Source organism: Coregonus clupeaformis, chromosome 29 (genome assembly GCF_020615455.1).
Source record: "Coregonus clupeaformis isolate EN_2021a chromosome 29, ASM2061545v1, whole genome shotgun sequence".
NCBI classification, from domain to species: domain Eukaryota; kingdom Metazoa; phylum Chordata; class Actinopteri; order Salmoniformes; family Salmonidae; genus Coregonus; species Coregonus clupeaformis.
This window is the reverse complement of record NC_059220.1, coordinates 21,956,590-21,975,112: the sequence shown is the minus strand read 5'-3', so window position 1 is coordinate 21,975,112 and position 18,523 is coordinate 21,956,590. Positions and strand designations below refer to the sequence as shown.

General features: G+C 46.6%; 1 protein-coding gene across 2 annotated transcripts in view; it reads left to right on the top strand.

Annotated features, from left to right (window-relative positions):
- Positions 1–18,523, top strand: part of mnat1 (MNAT1 component of CDK activating kinase) — a 46,044-nt gene that overhangs the window by 16,033 nt on the left and 11,488 nt on the right. For both annotated transcript variants that reach the window (XM_041855034.2, XM_041855033.2), the window contains exon 8: positions 5,867–5,988. In XM_041855034.2, the coding sequence (XP_041710968.1) occupies positions 5,867–5,988 (122 nt within the window). The remainder of the gene's footprint in view (positions 1–5,866; positions 5,989–18,523) is intronic.

Below are 18,523 nucleotides of genomic sequence, written 5' to 3'. Positions count from 1 at the left end.
CTCAAACACACATCCGTGTACACTGCGCGCACACACACACACACACACACACACACACACACACACACACACACACACACACACATTACCCAGCCTGGGCAAACATCCTTTGAAGACCAAAGTGAAGCGTGTTCTCTTTTTAATGTAGACATCTGCTGAAATCAAAAGAAATTGGATGTGTGGGAGGTAACCCTTCCATGCTGAAACTAGCTATTGGTGATAGACTACAACAAAAAGAGGAAGAGAGCTAACTGATAGCTATAGTCTAACACAGCATTATATCATAGCAAAGCTTCTTTGCAAAACTGAACATTGGTTAAGTTGAATTACTTCCACAGTCTTCCATGCCTGCTTGCTGTTGACCTGTAGAGAATCTCTCCACCTTGGTCCAGCTTTCAGCGCCATCTTAAATAAAAGGTCCCACCGCCACAGGGGTGAGATATACCCCTCATGGCCAGCAGAGCAGCTGACATACCTGACGAGGCTGACGTGTGCTCTTAATGAGAGCGCGAGAGCAAATGAATACATACACTCAGTCAAATGCATTTATAAAGTTTATGCCTAAACACAGATGTGTACCTTGCTGAAATACCCAGGGTCCTCTTTGGCTTGACTCCATAGAATAGATTCTAAGGGCCTTAGTGTCCACGTGAACACACATTCGGTGTGTGTTTGCGCTGGCCTGTTTTCCTTGGTAGTGTGCTGTCCTCTGCAGTGACCTTTGTTAGGTAGTCATGCTCCTAATTCAAGGCCAAGCTCTGTCTGGCAGACTGGCTCAACCTGTTCTACTGTGGAGGCAGTAGACTACAGCTACACCACACAGCTACTTTCCCCTCACTCTTGAGTCTTAATCACTCACTCACTCCATTTCTTCTCTCATTGCTGTGATCTTTTCTTCCTCTTGCTGCTCCACTTAGCCGTTGTTCAGATATCTTATTTAGCTTTTAAACACTTGTCTATTTCTTTGCTTCCAAGTATGTGCAGCAACACAGGTCTCTAAAAGTGTGGTTGTATATGTTAGTAGTAGGTTTCCATTTATACCCCACCAACGTGATTGACATTCATTTTGACTGGTGTGTCATTCACAGCTCAAAGCCCGGCCTGTTTTATGTGGGAGAGGGCTCGACCCTTCACCTTTGCTCTTATATTCCATTGTTGGCACGCAGACCCATGGCTGCGGGGCGGGGATATGTGGGCTGGGGGGGTTGGGGAGATGACTCTGGGGGTAAAGGAGAGTCCCTGTCCCCCCCAGTCCCTGATTGGCACCATCTGTGGGCATTCATTCACACTTGTGCCCCTGCCTCTGGTTTGGCCTTGTTGTGCTTGGCCCCAACACCCCACGGGCAGGCCGGCCCAGCCCAGCGGAAAAAGGAGTTGTCAGCTTTAAGGGCTTTGCGCTGGGGCAGCTGCTGCCTGCAGGACAGTTATATTTAACCCTCAGAGGGAAGGGAAGGGGAGGAACTGCGAGGGCACGAGCGTTTACACTTGCTACTTGTGCTCAGTGGGCCAGAGGGGGCCACAAAGCTTTTTATCCACACAGAAGCACCATCCGTAACCGGGTAGGGGTGGCAGAGAGGATGAGGGAGGCAGGAAGATCACACAAGGGAGGATTTGACCCTCTTGCTCGCTGGTGCAGGTGGTCCTAACTCTGGTCATTAGACTTATCCCCAATACAATTCCACACAGTGGCTGTCTTCCTCCCGCTGCCTCACTCTGTTGTGATTGTAGCAATTATCACTGGGCCATTAGTGAATGGAGCCCCCTGTGGCTCTGCCTGGGTTACATAGAGCTCAGCTGAAGTTAGGCTACCCATGGGGGTGGGGGGTTGTCTCCAGCGATCTTGGGACGTCCTGCAGAGCTCCAGAGTTGGGGAGATGGAGAGGGGCTGCTAATGGGAGCAAGTGGACTGTGTGTGTGGTAGGTAGTTGCTCCCTGGGGGTAGAGTGTGTGTGATCAGATCTCATGCCCGGCTGTTAATTAGGCTTGGCCTTGAACACTGACTAAGTAGCTTCCATGTTTGAATTTGGTCTGCTTTTTTACAACCATATGCCGGCTACAGTGGATAGTTATTTCTATATTTTGAGAGTTGAATAAAATGTTGTGATCTTAAACCTGATGTAGGCCTGATGTGGATTATACTGAAGTAGGGAGAACTAGAAGGGAGTAGTGAGGTACACAATGCTTTCCTCAAGTTATCCTCCCCTGCGGTTTTATTAAGATGGATGGTCCCAAGAGTTTTACTTTAGTGTCACAGGGGTCTTTTTGGGAATCTTAAACACACACGCAATTACACCCACACACACACATCTACATACTTTTTCCTTGGGTTTTAAGATTTTAATGTTGTAAGCAGATGTTTGTCTTGGCCCTGTGGTAGTGGTCCTCGCTCGCTGTCTCTCTCTCTCTGGCTCGCTGTCTCTCTCTCTCTGGCTCGCTGTCTCTCTCTCTCTGGCTCGCTGTCTCTCTCTCGCTCGCTGTCTCTCTCTCTCTGGCTCGCTGTCTCTCTCTCTCTGGCTCGCTGTCTCTCTCTCACTCGCTGTCTCTCTCGCTCTCGGACAGTCACGTGGGCCACAGGAGCCTAGATCTCCGGGTTGTTCTGCTGTGCTGACAGTGAGCGCTCTGAAAACAACCGTATCCACTGATCCACACAGCTTTTAATAGAACGTGATGAGTTCCTTTCACACGTGCGGGAGAGACACAATCATTGAGACTTAACTGTTGATGTTTCTTTGTTTACTCATTTGAATATTTGAATGCAGATATGATGCTACATGTCATGTATGTGGTAATCATTCTCCAATGTCTGGCAGTTGTAAACCAGTCAACACTCTCCGTTGTTAGGTATTGTTTTTCAATCCCATTGTACGGTCTGCAGGCTGCTGCAGGCAGCTAGTGAATGAACTGGATGCGGACAGTACTGATACACTGCTCTAAACTAGACTAGAGATGAGTGGTGCTTTGGGTGTCTACATGCATAGGGGGGATGGTATGCTTCCATAAGTTGAGTTTCAGCTGGACCTGCTCCTGTCTTGTCCAGGCTCCTTTTTATGGGGATAACTCAACTTCCTGGTCCTGTCTCAAAGGGGACTGTGTCTGACTCATTAGTCATACTGTATAGTTGCTTTTGGCCCAGATGACAACCAAGACTCAGACTAACATTGTTGGTATGTTACAGTGATGCACAGGGGAGCTCTGTGTGTGGTGTAGGGGTGTGAGATGCAGTATGTGTGTGTGTGTGTGTGTCCCTGCCAGTTTTCAAGGTGCCCTTGGACAGGAATGCAACAGAAACTTCTCTGGACTGGGGGTTGGCTCTAGTTTGTCTGTCTGTTAAATGAGATTTACTGCCTTTTCACCGTCTGTAACTCACTCTCTCCTCTCGCTCTCGATCTCTCTCACCCGCCATCACTCTAGTCTGTCTGGGTGATTGGTGCAGTGGAGAGTAGGAGTAATACAGTGCTGAAAGAAATACTGAAAGAAGATTGATGGAGAGAGGGGAAACAGAGTGGCTGGTCTGGGTTTGATTAGCTTGTGGTGGGGCTGAAGTGTTGTAGGGATGAATGGGAGGGAAGAGGCTGCCTGGGACACTGGTACCACAGGGTTAAAGGTTGAGTGGCAGCAGCAGAGAAACGTGTGTGTGCGTGGGAGAAGGAGAGTTTTTGTTTCGTTTTTTTGTGTAGTGAATGTTTGACTGTCAATAACCAGGTTTCCATCCAACCATTTCATGTGGATGAATAACCTGACGCATAAAGTCATGACCCGGCTGATGGAAACAGGAAATGATGGTACAATTTCATAAATGTCGATAGACAATTTGTTCGTTCGACATGGTGGGAACTTCGTGTCAGAAAAATGTATTATGAGGTGAAAACGCCTTTATGCGCCAATATTGATAGAATCACATCGAAGTAAACGTGGAGTTGCGCGATCATATCTTACGTTGTAGGCATACCACCATGACGAGGAAACGCATTACGTTATTAGGCAGATTTAAATAAGTTCTGAACTTCACATGGTGGTTAAGTGCACGGTGATCATGCACATTTCCAATAAGCTAAATATGGAGGGTATGCTATTATTTGAATGCTGGTGACATGATGATCGGTGCTTGGCTGCCAATTTATAAAATAAAATTACCTTGCTCTTTTCCGTATCTCATCATATAACCCCCTGTGCACTTTATCAGCTAACTAGTTTTGTGACAAACCATCGGTAGAATTGGAAATGCAATGAAAACCCATTTAGGTTTTTTTTTGTCGGTACATGGGAACTTGACCGCAAAATTGCTTTTTTTTAAATGTACACTACGTCATCACGCACAGGCCGTTTATCCGCAAAACAAGTCTGTTTGATGGAAACACACCTGGTCGGGAAAATGCGCATATTGTTTTTATGCAGATTTGAGAATATTCTCATGAAAATCTGTTGCCAATTTGATGGAAACCTTGTTTGTTTGTTTGTTTGTTAGTGGCAATATCTTGATTTTATTATCACATAATATTCAGATATTTTAGATGGCCCCACACCACTGAATCATTGTTTTGAGCTATGTGTCACCCTCGACTGTATGTTGCTTGTTTCAGACCCAGCTTTGTTCATTCTATTTAATTGTGTGTGTTTGCCTGGCCAGCAGCATGCGTTAGAGCAGCAGTCGGAGGCCAGGGGCCTCAGGTTACTAGTTTAGTTGGTTTTCATCAGCTCCCCTCTCACTGTAATGTTTATACTCTTTGTCTCTCTGTTTCTCTCTCTCTGTCCCCCCTGTTTTTGTTTTTGTTTAAACCTGATCTCTGTTCCTTTTAATTCTCTTTGATTCATTGTCATCCAAACTCAACCATTACCCTTCTTCCAGTCTAACTGCTTTAAAGCCAGACTGAGACTCAGTAGAGAACATGGCCGACCGGAAAGTCCCTCTGACAGCTAATGGCACAGGCTGAGATCGAACAATGCTGCAACGTCCTGAAGAAGGATCGTGTTTCTTGCTCAATGGCCACGGTCAAGGGCATGAGAAACTGAAGTCGGTCTTTTGACTGCGAGGCAAGGCAGACAAATTTGAAACCCCTTTCAACCTTCATGGATTGGAAGAGAATATGCAGATATCAAATCTGTTTCACAGCATATTTTCTGATTGGAGGATACTCTGCAGATTAATGTGGGTCGTTTGGCGTGCTGGAGAGCTTACCAAATGGCAGTGATGTCATTCAGGTAATTTGGTTGGCCACCCACTATGCCATGCTGGTGTTTCTGGATAAATCCACTTAAAGCGCCCGTTGATTGGAAACTGATTGGAGTCACACACACGGACGGACACACACGCACGGACACTCACTGCTCTCCATGGCTTTGCCTCCCTCCTGTAAAGTGAATCTATATCATGAATCATTGGGGCCTTCTGGGCAGTCTGTTCTGTATTTTGCATCATTACTTACCTTGTCCTCCACATGATTTATACTGGGTATTTATAGTATTTACTTTGGTTCAGAACAATTTTTGAGTAGCTCTCTCTTGCTTTGTACATTTTGAGCTCTTGCAAAAGCGCAGGGTTTGCCTATCCCAATCGCCTCCAGAGGGTATAACTTAGGGTAGGCTACTTTCAGTATTGAGAAAAATAGCTTTGTTCACTGCTTAGCTCTTGCTGTCTGCATAAAATGTCCACTTTGGGGGCAGTTTTGGACTTGGTCAATGCTGTTCGATCTAGCATTCCTTCTTACGACGACACAGGTTGACGACGACAGGTTGTTTCCTCAAGGATTTGAGTAGCATATTTGTTCTACAACTGCTAAATCTCTTAGTGGTGATTATTAGTGATGTTCACACCAGCAAACATGTTTGACTGTAAAGACTGTAATGTGTCCCTTCTCCTGTGCTGCAGGGTCAGACTGTGTCGCTGCTGTCGGTGGCCCGGTTAGAGGAGGATCTGTACCTCTACCAGCCCATCCACATCCACACCTACGGACCCCCCGTGCCTGAGCTGGAGCAGCTGGGACGACTCGGGTAAGAACCCATCCTGTAACACACACACAGCTCTGCACAACTGGCAAGGCTAGCTGCTGCACAATAGAATCTGGAGATGCCAGTGGTTTGATAAATAAGTACAGGGGAAAGCACCACACTATAAGGCATAGCTTATATTGTTCAGTGAACAGTAGTGTAATCAGCACCTCCAAAGGTTGACCAGCCTAGTATAAGGCCTGGCCTAGTTGGCACAGCATATCTGATGGGGTACAGTGAGGTATATAACAGGTAGGAGACTGGGAGTGAAGGGATGGTACGGGCTGCTTTGGAAGTCTGTTTTTTTTTCTCTTGAGTTGCCCTTGATTAGCTGTGAGAGGAGAAGTGGGTAGAGTGGGGGGGACGGCAGTGTTTTTAAAGGGGAACAGTCAACCAGTTCCCCTGCCCCAGCCCTCTCACTGCCTCTCCTGGACCTCGCTGTCCGTCAGCACACACAGGAAGTGCTATCTCAACACCAGGCCCACTGGGCCAAACACTCCTCGACGCCATTGGCCCTCTCCTCTCATCACCCAACACAGCCCATCCATCAGACAGTGCCCAGCCCAGCTGTCTGTCTCCACGGGGACAGGCTGGCACTAGTAAGCATTTCACTGTTATTCTACACCTGTTGTTTACGAAGCATGTGACAAAAACAATTTGATTTGAGTTGACAAAGGCCCTCCCATCAGCCAAGAGCCCTGATCTGACTGTCATCATCATACACTCCCCTACGTATTTATTTGGACTAAGATAAAGATGAAACTTAATTTGGCTCTACTCCAACATTTTGTATTTGCGATCATATTTGTCATATGAGGCGACAGTACAGAATGTCACCTTTTTTTGATGGTACTTTCGTACATATATTTTAGAAATGAAAGCACGTTGTGTCTAGTCCCCCCATTTCATTGTCATAAGTATTTGGACAAATTCACGTGTCTTAAAGTAGTCAAAAGTTTCATATTTGGTCCCATATTCCTAGCACGCAGTGACTACAAACTTTTGGATTCATATGCTGTTTGTTTTGGTTGTGTTTCAGATTATGTTGTGTCCAATAGACAAGAATGGTAAATAATGTGTTGTCATTTTCCAGTCACTTTTTTTATTGTAAGTAAGAATAGAATATGTTTCTGAACACGTCTTCTACATTAATTTGGATGCTACCATGATTACAGATAATCATGAACAGTGTTTCCCCATATGCATTTAGCAGCAGCGCCACTGTAATGTTCTGTAAATGATGTGGACATTACTTCAAATTAGTGGATTTGGCTATTTCAGCCACACTCGTTGCTGTCAGGTGTATAAAATTGAGCACACAGCCATGCAATCTCCATAGACAAACATTGGCAGTAGAATGGCCTTACTGAAGAGCTCAGTGACATTCAACGTGGCACCGTCATAGGCTACCTTCCCAACAAGTCAGTTCTTCAGATTTCTGCCCTTCTAGAGCTGCACCGGTCAACTGGAAGTGCTGTTATTGTGAAGTGGAAACGTCTAGGAGCAACAACGAGTCAGCCGCAAGGTGGTAGGCCACACAAGCTTACAGAACGTGACCGCTGAGTGCTGAAGCGCGTAGTGTGTAAAAATCGTCTGTCCTCGGTTGCAACACTCACTACCGACTTCCAAACTGCCTCTGGAAGCAACGTCAGCACAATAACTGTTCGTCGTGAGCTTCATGAAATGGGTTTCCATGACCGAGCAGCTGCACACAAGCCTAAGATCACCATGCGCAATGCCAAGCGTCGGCTGGAGTGGTGTAAAGCTCGCCACCATTGGACTCTGGAGCAGTGGAAACATGTTGTCGTGGAAATACTACACAGGGACACTCGAAGTCAATATTAAATGAATCATTTATTTTCAGCATGCTGGAGAGTTTCCAACCAACTCAATGCACCACGTACACATGTCGATCAGGAGCTCTTTCGGGGCAGTCCCGTTAGATCACTTTATAATATACAGACAAGTTATATATTTGCATGATTTAGCTTATTCATTCATAATTAATTTATAATTAACATTTGCTTCATGCATGTGACAGACCAGTACCTCACGAGGAGGCTCCTTCTCTCCAAGCTGAGACCTTGAAACTGAGCTATTGTTCTCAAAACCAGGGTCTGGGCATACTGCCAAATTGCAGATACTACAGTGAGGACTTCTCGCAGGCGTTCAATCAGTCACTTGCATGAACACAGAAACTGGTTATTAGAAAAGCACAAACATAAAAATGTCAATCACCGCGTTCTCTGGAGTGATGAATAATGCTTCACCATCTGGCAGTCCGACGGACGAATCTTGGTTTGGCAGATACCTCCCCTGTAATTGGTAATGGTGAGAGGTTAGCATGTCTCGGGGGTAGGATTTTGTGCCTCTTAACTTTTTCGCTCATCATTATTCACAATTAATTCATTATTATCTGTAATCATGGTAGCATCCACATTTAATGTAGAAGTGTTAAGAAACATATTTTACATAAATAACAAAAACATAAATGCAACAATTTCAATGGTTTTACTGAGTTACAGTTCATATAAGGAAATCAGTCAATTTAAATAGATTCATTAGACCCTAATCTATGGATTTCACATGACTGGTTTGGGGCGCAGCCATGGGTGGGCCTGGGAGGGCATAGCCCCATCCACTTGGGAGCCAGGTCCAGACGATCAGAATGGCTTTATTACATACAGAAATACTCCTCAGTTTCATCAGCTGTCCGGGGGGCTGGTCTCAGATGATCCCGCAGGTGAAGAAGCCGGATGTGGAGGTCCTGGGCTGGCGTGGATACACGTGGTCTGCGGTTGTGAAGCCGGTTGGACATACTGCCAAATTCTCTAAAACAACGTTGGAGGCGGCTTATGGTAGAGAAATGAACATTAAATGATCTGGCAAAAAGTCTGGTGAACATTAATGCAGTCAGCATGCCAATTGCAAGCTTCCTCAAAACTTCAGACATCTGTGACATTGTGTTGTGTGACACAACTGCAAATTATATTATTTACCGTTACATTTTTATTGGGCACAACATAATCTGAAATGCAACCAAAAAAACTGTAAATGCATCCAACAAGTTTGTAGAGTCACAAGCTTGATGTAGTCATTGCGTGCTAGGAATATGGGACCAAATACTAAACATTTGACTACTTGAATACACATATACACTGAGTGTAGAAAACATTAAGTACACCTTCCTAATATTGAGTTGCACCCCCTTTTGCCCTTAGAACAGTCTCAATTCGTCAGGTGTCGAAAGCGTTCCACAGGGATGCTGGCCCTTGTTGACTCCAATGCTTCCCACAGTTGTGTTAAGTTGGCTGGATGTCCTTTGGGTGGTGGACCATTCTTGATACACACGGGAAACTGAAAAACCCAACAGCGTTGCAGTTCTTGACACAAACCGGTGTGCCTGGCACCTACTACCATACCCCGTTCAAAGGTACTTACATTTTTAGCATTTCCCATTCACCCTCTGAATGGCACACATACACAATCCATGTCTCAATTACCTCAAGACTTAAAAATCCTTATTTAACCTGTCTCCTCCCCTTCATATACACTGATTGAAGTGGATTTAACAAGCGACATCAATAAGGTATCATAGCTTTCACATGGATTCACCTGGTCAGTCTGTCATGGAAAGAGCAGTTGTTCTTAATGTTTTGTATACTCAGAGTAAGTGAATTTGTCCAAATACTTATGACACCTTCATATGGGTGGACTAGATACATAAAGTGCTTTAATTTATAAATGGTAAAACAGATATGTATGAAAATACCCTCAAATAAAAGGTGACATGTTGTACTGTCGCCTCATATTTAACATTTGATCTCAAATTCAAAATGCTGGAGTATAGAGCCAAATTAAAAGCTTTAGCTTCACTGTCCAAATAAATACATAGCCAAGTGTATCTACCTCATATTACCATAATTCAGCAGAGATTACATTTCGTGTGGCGTCCGGATGATAATCTTGCAAGGAAGAATTTCAGACCCTTGATGATGATGATTTTGCAGTTTCCATTGAGTTAATTTTTTTTATATGTAATAAAGAATGCCCTATTGATTTTAGGTTCCTCAAACACATTTCCCTAATGAACTCCTGAGCCACCTAATTGAAGTGAAACCTTCATTAAAGGATTGCAGGAAGCTTTAGTAGAATAACTGGGACTTCTTTTACATTATGTATGCAGTGTAATGCTGAGGTTTTGGTTCTTTTGGCCAGGCTGATCAATATGCAGATGAAACACATCTCAAAATGTTTTGCCGCATGCTGGAACTGACCGATGGGAGGGGGACGGAGGAGGAAGTGGAGGGGAGGTCTGGTGTCAGCAGTTCAGGGGTCCTGCAGGACCAGGGCTGGAGGGGAAGGGCTCTGCCACTGAGATAAATGAGGCTCCTCTCAATGAGGAACACCAGTCCCTCTGGCGCAGGCAGCAACACAGACTACTGTAGCCCAGTTTGACAAATAAACCACAACTCCCATGATGCAGTGGGCTCTGTTAGCGCGAGCTGAAATACTGCTGACACTTCTGCGTTGTTGGCAGTTTTGTGATTCAGCTAAGTTCAGAGTTTATGCATACGTGCTAGTGTGTGCACACGCAAGCACACGCACACACGCAAAGTCTCAGAAAGACACACACCAAAAACTTGCATAGTGTCACACACACACACACACACGTCCTAGTCTGCATTTCTGGCCACAACAGAAGTGCTGTGATGTGGTGAGAGTTGAAAGGCGTGTGGAGAACAGAGGGAGGTTGTGAAGAGGTTGGAAGGGAGTTCTCCAGTGCAGCGTTGGGCCAGAGCGCCAGTCTTCTGACCTACGGTATGAAGGGGATATGATAAGGAAGGAGGGGCTGTCGGTGGACTAGGTCTTATTTTAAACAGGGCTGTTCCTCTTGGTCAGGGCCCATGGTAACAGCAGCACTGCTGCTAATTTGTCTTGGAAAGGGGAATCTAGGGGGGACGAGAGAGTTGGGCGAACAGCCACACTCACCCGGCTCTGAACAGGATGTTCTGCACCCACTGGAGGACTGAGTGGTGCCTTGGTTTTTATGCAAGGTACTCCCTCTCACTGTGTGTGTGTGTGTCTGTGTCTCTCTGTCTCTTTCGCCTTGTCCCTTTGCCCCCCAAAAAACCGCAGGAGCGCTGCGATGCTGCCAGGAAAAAGAAGGGCCACGTCTCTCTCTCTTCGCTGTCTCTGAATCTCTTGCTTGCTGTCTCCCTCTTTCTCGCTCTCTCTCTCGCTCTCTCTCCCTGTCTTGCTCTCGCTCGCTTTCTCACTCTCTCTCTCTCGCTGTCTCGCTCTCTCTCTCTCGCTGTCTCTCGCTCTCGCTGTCTCACGCTCTCTCGCTCGCTGTCTCTCTCTCGCTGTCTCGCTCTCTCTCGCTGTCTCTCTCGCTGTCTCTCTCGCTGTCTCTCTCGCTGTCTCTCTCTCGCTGTCTCTCTCTCGCTGTCTCTCTCTCTCGCTCTCTCACTCGCTCTCTCACTCTCTCTCTCGCTGTCTCACGCTCTCTCGCTCGCTGTCACGCTCTTGCTTGCTCTCTCTCTCTCGCTGTCTCTCTCTCTCTCGCTGTCTCACGCTCTCTCGCTCTCTCGCTCGCTGTCACGCTCTTGCTTGCTCTCTCTCTCTCGCTGTCTCTCTGTCTCTCTCTCCCTGTCTTGCTCTCGCTCGCTTTCTCACTCGCTCTCACTCTCTCTCTCGCTGTTTCGCTGTCTCACGCTCTCTCGCTCGCTGTCACGCTCTTGCTTGCGCTCTCTCTCTCTCTGTCTTGTTCTCTCTCGCTCTCTCTCGCTCGCTGTCTCGCTCTCTCTCGCTCGCTGTCTCGCTCTGTCTCTCTCGCTGTCTCGCTCTCTCTCGCTGTCTCGCTCTCTCTCGCTGTCTCGCTCTCTCTCGCTGTCTCGGTCTCGCTGTCTCGCTCTGTCTCTCTCGCTGTCTCGCTCTCTCTCGCTGTCTCGCTCTCTCTCGCTGTCTCGCTCTCTCTCGCTGTCTCGGTCTCGCTGTCTCGCTCTCTCGCTGTCTCACAGTCTCGCTCTCTCTCTCGCAGTCTCGCTCTCTCTCGCAGTCTCGCTCTCTCGCTCTCTCTCGCTCGCTGTCTCGCTCTCTCTCTCGCTGTCTCGCTCTCTCTCTCTTTCGCAGTCTCGCTCTCTCTCTCTCGCAGTCTCGCTCTCTCTCTCTCGCAGTCTCGCTCTCTCTCTCGCAGTCTCGCTCTCTCTCTCACTGTCTCTCTTTCGCTGTCTCTCTCTCTCTCGCTGTCTCTCTCTCTCTCTCGCTGTCTCTCTCTCTCTCTCGCTGTCTCTCTTTCTCTCTCTCTCTCTCTCGCTGTCTCTCTCGCTGTCGCTGTCGCTGTCTCGCTCTCTCGCCCTCTCTCGCTGTCTCGCTCGCTGTCTCGCTCTCTCACTCGCTTGCTGTCTCGCTCGCTGTCTCGCTCCTCTCTCGCTGTCTCGCTCTCTCACTCGCTCTCTCGCTCGCTGTCTCTCGCTCTGTCTCGCTCTCTCTCTTTCTCGCTGTCTCGCTCTCTCTCTCGCTGTCTCTCTCTCGCTGTCTCTCTCTCTCGCTGTCTCTCTCTCTCTCTCTCGCTGTCTCTCTCTCGCTGTCGATGTCTCGCTCTCTCGCCCTCTCTCGCTGTCTCGCTCGCTGTCTCGCTCGCTGTCTCGCTCTCTCTCACTCGCTTGCTGTCTCGCTCGCTGTCTCGCTCCTCTCTCGCTGTCTCGCTCTCTCACTCGCTCGCTCACTCGCTCTCTCGCTCGCTGTCTCTCGCTCTCTCTCTCGCTGTCTCGCTCTCTCTCGCTAGATGTCTCGCTCGCTGTCTCTCGCTCTCTCGCTGTCTCTCTCGCTCTCTTGCTCACTCTGTCGCTCACTCTCTCTCTCTCTTGCTGTCGCTCTCTTGCTCGCTCTCTCTCGCTCTCTCTCTCTCGCTGTCTTGCTCTCTCTCGCTGTCTCGCTCTCTCTCGCTGTCTCGCTGTCTCGCTGTCTCGCTCTCTCTCTCTCGCTGTCTCGCTCTCTCTCTCGCTGTCTTGCGCTCTCTCTCGCTCTCTCTCTCTCTCGCTGTCTCTCTCTCGCTGTCTCGCTCTCTCTCTCTCGCTGTCTCGCTCTCTCTCTCGCTGTCTCGCTCTCTCTCTCGCTATCTCGCTCTCTCTCTCGCTATCTCGCTCTCTCTCTCTCGCTGTCTCGCTCTCTCTCTCTCGCTGTCTCGCTCTCTCTCGTTGTCTCTCTCTCACTCGCCCTCTCTCACTCTCTCTCTCTCTCGCTGTCTTGCTCTCTCTCGCTGTCTCGCTCTCTCGCTGTCTCGCTCTCTCTCTCTCTCGCTGTCTCGCTCTCTCTCTCTCTCGCTGTCTCGCTCTCGCTCTCTCTGTCTCGCTGTCTCGCTCTCTCTCTCTTGCTGTCTCGCTCTCTATCTCTTGCTGTCTCGCTCTCTCTCTCTCGCTGTCTCGCTGTCTCGCTCTCTCTCTCTCGTTGTCTCTCTCTCACTCGCTCTCTCTCACTCTCTCACTCTCTCTCTCTCTCTCGCTGTCTTGCTCTCTCGCTGTCTCGCTCTCTCTCTCGCTGTCTCGCTCTCTCTCTCTGTCTCGCTCTCTCTCTCGCTGTCTCGCTCTCTCTCTGTCTCGTTCTCTCTCGCTGTCTCGCTCTCTCTCTCTCGCTCTCTCGCTGTCTCGCTCTCTCTCTCTCTCGCTGTCTCACTCTCGCTCTCTCTCACTCGCTGTCTGTCTCGCTCTCGCTGTCTCGCACTCTCTCAATGTCTCTCTCTCTCGCTGTCTCGCTCTCGCACTCTTGCTCTCACTCTCTCTCTCGTTGTCTGTCTCGCTCACGCTGTATCTCTCTCGCTCTCTCTGTCTCTCATTGTCTCGCTGTCTCCCCCTCTAGCTGTCGCTCTCCCTCACTCCGGCTATCTCTCCTGCTGTGTCTCTCTGTATCTTGCTGTCTTTGTGTGTCTCTCTCTCTCTGCTGTACCTGAATAAATATGGGCTGAGCTCTTATTAAAGACAGCTGCTTCAATAATGGGGGAGAGAGAAGGCTGCATGCTCAGGCAACAGGGGCCTCCGAAAGTGTCCATTCAGCTTCCACCCCACCCACCCCTCCACACATGTACGATCTCAGAAACACACATCCCCTGTTGTGTGCATGTTTTTGTGCGTGTGTCTCTGTGTGCGAGAAACAACAGAAGAGAGGAGGCACCCTATAGTTAGAGACATTTTATGAAAAGGAAGCGTCACGCATTCTGTCTCACTGATTGGCACATGTCAATGCATTAATATAATCCGCACAGAAAATACCTGTTGCTGTGCATTACCATAACAGATTAGAATGTGAATTCTCATAGGCCAGAGGATGAGGCCTTTTCCTCCACTGTGATCTTGACCACTGAAGGTGTAGTTTGACCAGGTGGTTTACTGTAGTCTGAGGGGGTGTTCAGGACAGGTGTGGCTGGGTCAATACTGTCCCCTCCTGGCACGCCACGCCACCTCAGCCCAGCCCAGCTTGACTCCCAGTGACATGGCTGGGAACTGATTACTGAGGTTTCACCACTTGACTCCACACAGCAGCCACACACTACAGAGGGACACCATTTTACTATCTGTGCTTCTGCTGCCTGTGGATGAAAAGAGAACCTGAATGATGGTACATTTGTATATTATGAACATATGTTACTGTTTTGGAAGTCATGTACGTTTTGTGTGTTTGTTAGAGAAGGTTTGTTTTGGTCTTCAGTGTGTGTATCTTTGAGAAATGAAAAGAGGGAGCATGTTTATGTGCTTGTCTTTGATCTCTCTCTGTTTTCTGGTGCACTTCCTAAGCTCTGACTGTGTAGGCGATGAAAGACCCAAGTTCTCTGCCGCTCCAGAGAGAAGGGGAGTAAATCTTGGACAATGACTAATCGTGTGGGGGTAAAAGAGGGAGAAGGAGGAATTGGCAGCACCACACTCAAAAATTATACTAAAACCTCAAGTGCTGACAATGAAAGCTAGAGAGAGCAGTTGTTTGTGTTGGCACAGGTTGCCCTGAAATTAGTCCATCTCTGTGACAGGCGTTGCTCAACGCGCCACTCTAAATGCCAATGTAGATAATATTTTGAAGGTTTACCCTCCTCCTCTTCCTCTCTTCCCTCCCAGCTCTACTTAATTGGTGGAAAAAGTGAGGTTTCTGTCGTGGAGTGGTTGGTTGTCATGCGGCCGTCTCTCCTCGTCTGGTCGGGGTGAAGGGGAGCAGATGAGCGAGGGGGCAGGGAGGGAGGGCGGGGTGTTTAGTCTGGAGCTCCTATCCAGGGGACCCAGAGCTGAGCTGCAGACCAGGAAGTAGTGCTCCTGAGCCATGGTGGCTCCTGAGACTCACTGGAGTCTGGCTGAAGGGTTCAAGCTCTCTCTGAGGGATGGATGGATAGAGGGGATTGATTGGTACATATAGAGAAAAGGAAGCTTTGTTGTCAAGCTACCATAAGCTATGTTTCCATTCACTTTTTTGTTTTTGTTCTACATTTAGAAAGTATAGAAAATAGATTTGACAATTGCCTGCTATGGTGCGTTTCCATTTGACATTTTTGTGTCGATAAAAACAGCTGGACGTAATGACCTCACACCTAAAAAACACATTTTCGCAAAAACCTACACTGTCAAATAAAAATGTAAGTGGTTTTCCATTACCCATTCAGGAAAATGTCTCATTAATAAATTGGCAACAGCCTGTATGCCGTCCCACTATCTGTTTCATGTCTCAGTTAGCCGCAAAAGCAAGCATGGATAGAATGCAAGAATTGACAAATATTTGACATTCTAATAATTCTCATGTGCCAATGTATCGCCATGGTGAAACTTGCACTTAGGGCTGGGCCAAATGGCCTAAAAATCATATCTCTATATTTTTTCAAACGTATTCATTATATGTATCTCAAAATTATCATTTATTTCTTTGTAAATAAGCTTTGTTGCATAATTAAAGGTCAATACACTGCATTTCAAACAGTCAGGAATAATTTGATGAATTCAGGGCTTGTTAAATTATACCTAGGCTTAAATATAAGCCTTCCACAACCATTAGACCCACTAATTCATTTATCAAAATACTTTAACCTGCTTTTTTGCAATTATCACTGATCTGGCTTTTAGGTGTGTCTATGAAAATGCCATTTTTTGTTACAAATTTAACCAGAACCATGTACATCCACTAATAATGACCAACTTCTTGTAGCAGGCATTAAATACAATTAACACAGGTCTCATCAACAGTCTCTCAAGCACAAGCCCACGTGCTAGTGAGAGGCCAGCTAATCTATTTGCTTGTGAACAAGGTAGAACAGTTGAACTGTTATGAATACACCCTCCTGTCTGTCTCCAAGTGTTTGAACAACATAGCCTGTTCACTTTTAGATGTTGTACACGGGGCCCCGTGTAGCTCAGTTGGTAGAGCATGGCGCTTGCAACGCCAGGTTTGTGGGTTCGATTCCCACGGGGGGCCAGTATGAAAAAATGTATGCACTCACTAACTGTAAGTCGCTCTGGATAAGAGCGTCTGCTAAATGACAAAAAAATTTAAAAATGTAATCAAGTGGCCTACCTGGATAAGTAGATGCTTATTTCTCAGAATGAGAACGAGTTGCCAATTCCTTATACAAATGCATCTTTTAATGCTCATTGCACATTTTATAAAACACAGACTAGACAGCTAGCACAAGTCTGTGGCTAAAATGCTGCTAGCGGTACTCCGCACCCGACAAACTGAGCATTAATTTTCCACAATCATGTTCATTGATACTCCTGTTTTAGTAGGGTCTGCTCTGTTCTAATTTCTATTTTGGGAGTTGAGTCTCTATTACAGTAAAAATTGTAGAACTTGCATCCAGCCAACCAGAAGAGCAAGGCTAAGCAATTCAGCCATTCTTGAAAGTCAGGACAAGGATCCTGCAAAGAAACATTATTTTTATAGTTGAAAAATGTATTTAGCAAGCAGTAGGCATTTAGAATGAAATGTGGAGTGGAGCTTCATAGTTAGGCTACGTTTTGACATCACGTTCCCTGCGTACCTTCAAAATTATATTCAGCAATCATTTATTAGAAAAACACAGTTTCTATCATTTGTCGCAATAAAGAAAGTTAGACAAAAGAGAACTCCACCCGTCTAAAAGATACAAATGTTGTCCATCTTTAGAACATTTCTCCTATATCTGCCATTTCCATTGCACATGTCGCAATTATATTTTAAACCTGGGTCAATGGAAACCTGCCTACTGTGGCCTCCATAGTCTGTGTTCATAATCTCTTGTCTCCTTCATAATCTTGTATCTGCGCACACACACACACACACACACACACACACACACACACACACACACACACACACACACACACACACACACACACACACACACACTCAGTTGAAGGTGTACTGACTTGATGCCTGCTCCCTGGTCTGGCTGGGAGCCAGGGAGTGATGGGTCTTTGAGTGATGCACTCCTGCCTGTGTTCTCCACCTAGCCGTCTAGCTTAGACAGGTGTGTGTTTATGTGCGGATGGGTGTGTGTGTTTGTGAACGTGTGCATAAGTAAAGTATGTGTGTCAGAGGCAGTGTTGGCTGAGGAGCTGTGACAATCATCCTCCTAGCTGTCAGTTTCAGGCTGGCCTGTCTCCAGGTCTGACTCCATCTCTCTCCCAGAGCTGGGCCTGTGGGGATCCTAGTCCTGAGTTCCAAGGTCAACCAAACCTGCCTCACTACCCACTATGACCTCTGACCTCTGGCTTCCCAACTGCTCCCCTACATTAAACAAGGTTTAAGTCACATCCAATTCACTCCTTAAAGTTCCGATGCAGCCGTTTTTATCTCAATATCGGTACTACTAAGCTATATGGAATTGTTTTAAGGAGGTCATACCAAGGATCATTTTGAATTTTTTGACCTTTTGAAGTATAAAAATGTATATATTTGGCCTTACTGCTATTAGCTCATACAAACGCTCATTGAATAACAGATTCACTACATGGAACAACAGATAGTCCCCAAAAACAAATCAAATGGAAGTTTGTTCTGAAGTGTCTATCCTATAACCCCTTATTGTTGTCACTAAACAGTCTCCATATACAGTGAGGGGAAAAAAGTATTTGATCCCCTGCTGATTTTGTACGTTTGCCCACTGACAAAGAAATGATCAGTCTATAATTTTAATGGTAGGTTTATTTGAACAGTGAGAGACAGAATAACAACAAAATAATCCAGAAAAACGCATGTCAAAAATGTTATAAATTGATTTGCATTTTAATGAGGGAAATAAGTATTTGACCCCCTCTCAATCAGAAAGATTTCTGGCTCCCAGGTGTCTTTTTATACAGGTAACGAGCTGAGATTAGGAGCACACTCCTGAAAGGGAGTGCTCATAATCTCAGTTTGTTACCTGTATAAAAGACACCTGTCCACAGAAGCAATCAATCAATCAGATTCCAAACTCTCCACCATGGCCAAGACCAAAGAGCTCTCCAAGGATATCAGGGACAAGATTGTAGACCTACACAAGGCTGGAATGGGCTACAAGACCATCGCCAAGCAGCTTGGTGAGAAG